Source organism: Lolium perenne, chromosome 6, assembly GCF_019359855.2.
Source record: "Lolium perenne isolate Kyuss_39 chromosome 6, Kyuss_2.0, whole genome shotgun sequence".
Classification (NCBI taxonomy): domain Eukaryota; kingdom Viridiplantae; phylum Streptophyta; class Magnoliopsida; order Poales; family Poaceae; genus Lolium; species Lolium perenne.
Genome location: NC_067249.2, coordinates 241,925,597 through 241,933,754, shown reverse-complemented (window position 1 = coordinate 241,933,754; position 8,158 = coordinate 241,925,597). Strand labels below are relative to the sequence as shown.

The 8,158-nt window shown below is 40.3% G+C and overlaps 1 protein-coding gene across 1 annotated transcript; it reads left to right on the top strand.

Annotated features, from left to right (window-relative positions):
• Positions 1 to 5,036: 5,036 nt before the first annotated feature.
• Positions 5,037 to 6,093, top strand: LOC127309239 (ethylene-responsive transcription factor 1-like). Its single transcript, XM_051340161.2, has 2 exons — positions 5,037 to 5,856; positions 5,938 to 6,093. Exon 1 carries the CDS (start codon positions 5,037 to 5,039, stop codon positions 5,823 to 5,825), a length of 789 nt encoding a protein of 262 aa, XP_051196121.1. The 3' UTR covers positions 5,826 to 5,856; positions 5,938 to 6,093.
• The last annotated feature ends 2,065 nt before the right edge of the window (positions 6,094 to 8,158 follow it).

Here is an 8,158-nt window from a genome sequence, read left to right as displayed (position 1 = left end):
CATGTTTGTTCGGGTTACCACGCTTCACACAAATTTGTAAACCCATGGTCATCATATTACATGTTGAGCTAATAATTGGGGACTTGATATCAAAAAAAAATAGTTCAAACAGTATTCGTTGCTCAAGGGTTATGTTATAAATGTTCACTTATCTCAAGGGGCAAACGGTGCAGTGCTCATTTGTTTCCTTTCATGTTTTCACCTCATGGATTTTGTCGCATTCATCACCTCACAAAGGTACGGGCCCAACTATCGTCATCTTTCCGACGCCACCGGTGTACCACACATTCCATCACCTACATTTGTGCCTTCTCAGTTGGTTTGGCTAAACATGTATGGTGGAACCAGATCATACTAAGCTAAGCTAGACTACCGACAAGATATGTTTCCTATTTCAAGCTCTTTTCACCCTCCCTTTTTTTATTAAAAATCAAATAATAGAATGTCGACAGAAAGTTTCTATTCCAGTCCCCAATTCACCACTTTATTTTTGCCTTCACCAATCAAATCCTTGTGAAAAAACCACTTCATGTTTGTTCTTGTTATTATTGTTCGATGATGATTATATGTTGGTGCATTTTGTACTTGTCATTGCTTGACACAAGGTTGTAAACTTATGGTCATCATATTACATCTTGAGCTAATAAATGGTGTCATTATCAAATAAATATAACATAACCATTCATTTGAAACTTAAGGATCATGTTAGAAATTTCACTTATCCTAAGGGGCAAAAGTGAAAAAATCGAAAAGGCATTCGACCTTATGGCTTCCGCCACATGCGTCACCTCGCTAAAGTGCAAGGCCCACTTGTGTCATCTTGCCGACATCACTGCTGCACCACACATTCCATCACCTACAGTTGTGTGCCTTGGGCTTAGTTTGGCTCAACATGGTGCTACCAGATCATACCAGAACAATCTAGGCCATCGACAAGAGGCGTTATTGGTTTCAAGCGTTTTTACTACCTTCCCCTTCTATTTAGTGCAAATTCATTAACAGAATTTCGAGATACTTTTTACGCCATTAATTTATTTCTAAATGGAAACTATCACTTAAAAAACCACTAACCTTTTTCAGAAACTGCAAATGTAGCAAGAGCTACATGTAGCTCATTTTTCTAAAAAGTTGAATACAACATTTTGAAGTTTCAAATTACTCTAAAAAATCCTAGATGTTGACAATGATGTATTTTACCAAAGCGTACGAAGTCTCAATTCGAAACACCTTATATCCTAGGCCACATAAAAATAGAAAAATCTGACAATTTTGGAGGTTTGAATTATTGGAGTGTCCTACTTGTTGACTACTTCAGATTCTCACTTTTGCGTTTTTACATGACCTAAAATATAAGATATTTTTAGTTGAGATTTGACATGTTAGCAGAATACATCATTTTCTTAATTTTGAATTTTATTTTCTGAATTTTTAAAATTTAAATGTCATTTTTTAAAATTCTCAAAGAATAGGTAAATGTAATCCGGTCTACAAAACGCCCTACTCCTATTTTTTTTCTTTGTGTTAGGTTGGACACAAAGTTGTAAACCCATGGTCATCACATTAAATCTGCTATTGACAATGTAATTCTTTCTGCATATATACTATTTTGAAAAAGGGGAGCATGCCAAACCTATTCAACGAAACAATGCACACGGCCAATTTGTATTGAATGTATAGACTAATACATTGTGCCATCAATGAGTGGCAATCCTCAAAAGATTACACTGTACATAATTATTCACAAGGAAATCTTATGTTAAATTTCTTAGCCCAATTTCATTTAGTGCGAGACATTACTACAATCTTGAGGTAATAAATGAGAACTCGCTACCAAAGAAAGAGAGTACAGTAATATCATTCATTCATTAGTAAGGGGAGGGTTCCAAAATACTCGCTTCTTTCAAGGGCCCAACGTGCAATGTTCCTACCTCGTAGCTTCCGCCGCACGCGTCGTCCCACTGACGCCACTGCCCCACCACGCGTCCCTTACCTACGCTCCTGCCACCTCACGCCGTCACCCGCGCCACCGGGTATAAAGCGACCTGCCCTAGCCCCACCTTCCGCTTCACTAGAAACTCCTGCACAAGTTGCTGCTACGGCGGCGACGCTCCCGACGACGAAGCCATGTGCGGCGGCAATTCAATCGCGGAGTGCGACGAGCTGAGGCGGACGCTGTGGCCCCAGAAGAACAAGCCCAGGACGGGCCGGCTCTTCGCGCGGTTCCCGGAGGTGTTGGAGCTGGATGACGAGGACTTCGAGGCCGACTTCCAGAAGTTCGAGGCCGACACCAGGGACTCCGACTTCGAGTTCGACTTCCAGGAGGATAGCGACGACGAGGTCATCGAGATCAAGCCGCCCACCGTCAAGACGTCCATCTCCAAAGGTATCGCCGTCGGCTCGCTGGGAGTATATATATTTTTGGATTAGTCTAGCGGGCGGCCGCATGCCTATTAGTGCATCTGAGCGGGCGACTAAAAAAGGAACATGCTACCTTTGTCAGTGTGAACACATACCATTTATACCTAGACATTCAGTGATTGTAGCACATGCACTACAATGACATCATGCACATTAATTTTTCTTTTCAAATGCTTAAAATCATATAACTTTTACACCAGATGTCGAAATTAGGATCCGCTTTCACTTTTGAATTTCTTGCGACGAGCTCTTCAAAACTAGATCTCATTTCTATGTATTTTGATGTAGTTTTTTTAAAGCAACTTTTACATGCGACAAAGCAATTATAATGCAAGATTATGCAACTTTAGTGTGGGGCGAAGCAACTTTACTGCACAACGTAAATCTACATTCACAACGAAAGTTGCATCGCTAGACGGCAAAGTTGCTCAGCCATCCATCAAAATTTATTCGGTGGGTACTAAAGTTGCTTCGCTGGACCCCAAAGTTGGGCCATCACAAATCAAATTTGCTCTGTCGAGTACCAAAGTTGCTCTACAGGAAACTAAATTTGCCCGGTCAGGCACCAAAGTTGCTCGGTTCGAGAATTGTGTCGCCAGGCACCAATGTTGTTGTGCAGGGCACTTAATTTGCTTCGTCACGCATTGAAATTTCTTCAATGGACACCAAAATTATTTTCGGGCACAAAAGTTGTGCCTTCGTGTACCAAAAAGTGTATATGTTCGTTGCACACCAAAGTTGCTATGTCGCACACTAAAGTTGTTTTGCTGCATAATAAAATTGCTCTGTTGCGTATCAAAGTTGCTTGAAAAAAAATTCGTCGAAACATATGAAAATGTGGTCTAGTTTCGAAGCTCTCGTCGTGGGGATTTTAGAAGTGAAAACGAATTATAATTTCACCGCACGGTTCAAAAGTTATAGTTTTTTAAAAAACGAAAGCTGACATGAGCTAGCCTACCAGCCGGACCGCAACCTCCTGTCGCCTAGTGCATGTGCCCAGGACATCCGTCTGGCACACACCCGCCCATAAGATTTCAGGTATATTTTTTCGTAACTGGTTGTTGTGGAAGCTGTGGGATTTGTTCGGGAAGATAGCGGTTCAGGTTTCAGGGGATGGTATGTTTTGTCGTTTGATGGTGTGTTTCGGACATTTCTTGTGCTTTCCTGTTTTACTGTTTGTTAGGGATTTTGGGGTATTACGGAGTGGTTTGGGACAAGGGTTACCATCTTCATTTCTCTGTCGTGTTGGGATTCCGAAATTGTTACTAGTCTGTTCACTTTGGGAAAGCGATTTTGGTTGTCGATCTGGGGATTTCTAACTTTTCCGAGTTTGAATGTTGATTCATATACTATGTTTTACTGTTTAGTCAAAAGAGAATGCTGATTTACATGCTTAGCGTTTAGTCAAAAGGGTTGAAAGTCTTAGTAACTTTTTTTTTGCTCCAAGGTCTCGGGACTTTTGGCCTTGTGAATTGTTTCATCATTCCTTGTTAAGGAATTATCTCCCTGTTCCATGGCTGTAGATCCGCGTGATAATTGTTCTAGTTTTGTTGAACTCGCAATCGAATTTGATTATTGTGTTAATTGCCGAGTCATGCATTAATCATACTGCTAAATTCTCTCCGTGTTCTTGTGATTATTGTTCTAGTCTTTTAGAGGTAACTTCTAGGGTAGTTTATTTCAATCAATATATTCTATAATTCGTCTTTGTGCAATTTTTTTTAAAGATGCTCTGTGTTCTTGTTTGCTTAGGCTAGCACTAGATCCACGTGAGCCGTGAGGATTGCTCTAGTTTTGTTGAACTCACAATCTAATTTGATTATTGTGTTGATTGCCGAGTCGTGCATTAATCATACTGCTAAATTCACTGATCTTTTAGAGGTAACTTCTAGGGTAGTTTATTTCAGTCAATATATTCTATAATTCGTCTTTGTGCAATTTTTTTAAAGATGCTCTGTGTTCTTGTTTGCTTAGGCTGACACTACTAGATGACCATTTCATTCGTTTCTGCATGAGAACACTTCTGTCCTTTTGCAGTATATCTTTAATAGACTTGATGACAGCCAAATTTGAAGTATTGATCCTGCAACAATTGAATAAGCATCTGATATTTCATGAGCTTCCTCACAAGTTTCTGTCCACTATTGGTTGATGTAGTTTAGTCTTGCTGGTTGGTGCCTCTGAATAAGTTGTCTAAGTCTTGGTAGCTTCTACTACCGATGTAAGCCATAAGAGTTCAAACGTTGGTCTTTGTTGAAGTTTTAGCTACTCTACTTTCTTGTTCATTATTTACATATCAGATTGCCATGTTAATACTGGATTAGCCTAAAGTTGGATATTGTGGGTTTTACTTTGATCCGAGATTTTTTATGGACTCTCCATTGTGTATAGTAGAATTTGAACGTAAAGCTGGGTTGTCTTAAGAACCCTGCTTTTTCTATTAAGTGTGATTTGATGGGTGTTTGATCCAAAAACTGAAGGGGATTGTACTCATTGTTTAGTGTTCATCAGGGTTATGATCTCTTATAGTCTTATGTCTAAATTTAGTAAGAAGAAATTTCTGCGAATGACTCTCTTAGCATTGACACCGTTCTTGCATTGCAGATGGCTTGGGCACCATGACTACTGCTGGTTTTGATGACCCTGCGGAAAGGTCATTGAAAAGGAAGAGGAAGAACCAATTCAGGGGTATCCGCCAGCGCCCCTGGGGTAAGTGGGCTGCTGAAATCAGAGATCCTCGCAAGGGTGTGCGTGTCTGGCTCGGTACTTTCAACAGTGCTGAAGAAGCTGCAAGAGCTTATGATGTTGAAGCACGCAAGATTCGTGGCAACAAGGCCAAGCTTAACTTTCCAGAGGAGCAAACAGTTGCTCCAAATTTCCGCCCTGCTGCTCTTAAAGTACGCAAGTCAAAAGAAGTACAGATACCTGCCGTTGCACCAACAGTCAACAACATTGCCAATACAAACCAGCCACCTGATCAGCCTGATAACGTGTCATTTGTTCCTGCAATGAACTCTGCTGCCCCTGTTGAAGCTCCTGTCATGAATCTGTACTCTGATCAGGGGAGCAACTCTTTTGGCTGCTCTGACTTGGGTGAGTCTGCGCTTGTCCAGAGCAACACCTATAGCTATGAGTCTGGGACTGTCCAGAGCAACACCTACAGCTATGAGTCTGCGCTTGTCCAGAGCAACACCTACAGCCAAGTGGTGCCTCCTGTTATGCATAACAGTGCAGTTGATCTCACCGATGGGCTGGAGGATTTAGAACCTTATCTGAGGATTCTCATGGATGATGTTGTGGATGAACCGATTGACAACTTTCTGAATCTTGATGAACCTCAGGATGTCCTCGGCAACATGGACCTTTGGAGCTTCGATGACATGCTCATCCCTGGCGAATTTTATTGAGGGTTTTAGAACCAGTATATAGGGACAAAAGGTAAGCCTTGGCAATTTGAACCTTTCAAATTGAGCCGCAAAGTTTTTTCCTTTACTCTGAACCGTTTGCTCTGTGTTTCAGAAATAAGACCATGGGAGATTGGGAAGCACCCTATTGTCACCGTCGGCTAGCATATGCTTATGTCCAAGCTTAGATGCGAAAAGTTGCATCCTGAGTTTCTTTTATAATTAGCCCGTTTCCTATTTGACTGTCTATGTATGGCAGCCATTTGTAAGGTTGAAGAACCATCATATCTGAATGTGAACATCGTTAATCTATGTCCATTATTATGCTTTAATGTGTGCACTTTATTGCTCCTTTTCTTCAATTCTGTGAGTTTAATAGTTGGTAAAATTAAGAGAATGTATTTTTGTAGCTCAGGATACATGGAGGCCCTTTTTTGAACCTCTGAAAATTCGAATACAAATACTTTTTGTAAAAAAATACCAGGATGTAGATAATATTTAATCTACATTATGTGATTACTGATATATATCGTATTTACATACATAAGTTCATCTTTTAAAGTCGGAACTGTCTGGTTACTTGCACATTTCTGCTATATATATATATATATAGGTGAGGCAAGCAAAGTTCTTCTCAATATTGTTGGAGATGACGTTGACTACATCTCTTCACTTTGGGCTTCGGCTAAGGGTGAGCAAAAAAAGTTTGACTGGTTTTATTGGTTTGGGCTACTTTATTTTTTTAAAACTAGATTGGCGGTTAGAATTCAGTTTGTGAAATAAAATGAATGCTATCCACCAGCTGGCTCGTACGGTTTTAGTTTTTGCCCACCCTATCTCCGACGAAATATACCAGATGCAGTAATATTTGATCACTGATAGTCATTTTTCTGCTTGTAGTTCGTATCAATATAGTTTATTGTATATATTACTGGTGTCCTGATTCATGATGTAACGAGGGAACATCTTTTTTTTTGTCGACGCAAGTAAATATCCTGAAATTCTGTTTCGGTGTATTTTGCTCGTCACTGATCAACTAATCTAGATGCTTTACCACCCCCACATTGTCAATTCGGTCATGTTATGTTAGGTCCTTGGCTTGATGCAGGTATAAATAGAATTGAGTATATTATTATTCCTCGTGACAACCACATAGAGTTCATTAAAGGTATTAGCGAAAAAAAAATTAAAGGTATTAGCCAGGTAGTTTCAACGGAAGTGTTTTACCTATTGTTAATCAGGTGGAGGGTTGGTTCTCGTTATCCAATTGATCTAATCCAGTAGTCAGTCCATTGTCGCTCCAGAAATGGTTGCCACTTACATGATCGGCAGACACAAGAACTTCTACTTTCAAAGAGTAGGTGAATGACGCTTGGCCAGATGGGTAGCAAAGCGAGACACGAAGAAAGGTGACGGGGAGCAGCAGGTGGTTCTATAGCCAGTAACCATGCACACTAACTTCAAAATAATCTGAACTGGCTGATTCTTGCAGTAGCTGCTCACCGTCGATCCATTGAAGGAGCCAGCTAAAAGCCACCGTCTCTGTATCATTATCTGGATTAGTATGAACTATTCCGGTGAGATTATCTTGAAATGGAGATTCAGGGTCGATATGTCTTGCAAAATAGATTCGACGCCAGTGGTGGAGCTTGGAACAAATAATTGGGCAGGCCAAGCTAGAGCAAAGCTACTTGCCTAGTCATTAGTCAGTGTTCGGTACCTCTTTCATATTGGTTCAGAAAAAGCATATATCTCTCAAAGAAAATAAACCGTACATAGGACATGCTAAATTAGGCTCGGTATGGTATGTCTAGCTTGGTGTTTGGTACAGATCTTCTGAAATTCCCATTAAGGGATCTCTTTCTTGACAGCGATTTCCTTGATACCGTGGTATGCACAGCGTGAAGATTGTCTTTAGCTTATTGGAGGGCCCTGCCAGGAAGAAACTTTTGAGAGGTTTCAGATATGAGACCAGGAAATATGAGAAGATCTGAGATGTATTATGCTAAAATTATGCTCGGTATTATATCTGCAGTTTGGCTGAAAAGATCATTTGCAGGGTAGCTATATTACCGACTAATTATGGATTGGTGAATCGATCTCTTAGTACTTATTTCTATTTCTGCTTCAGTTAATCTCCAAGCTTGCTTAACTCCAATCAGCTTTACGATAAAATATGCTTCTGAAATCTTCAATGCCATCTCCATACCTGTAATCCTCGCTACTGAAATTTGAGTTTTGAGATGATGCCGTGAAGTGAAACTTGATGGAACTAAATTACCTGTGTGGTCTTACAGTCGCCGAAATTAGGAGGAATATTCATCTTACAGTCCCCG

Excerpts from the sequence above, each read along its gene's own strand:
- LOC127309239 (XM_051340161.2), top strand. The coding sequence starts at position 5,037 with ATGACTACTGCTGGTTTTGATGACCCTGCGGAAAGGTCATTGAAAAGG.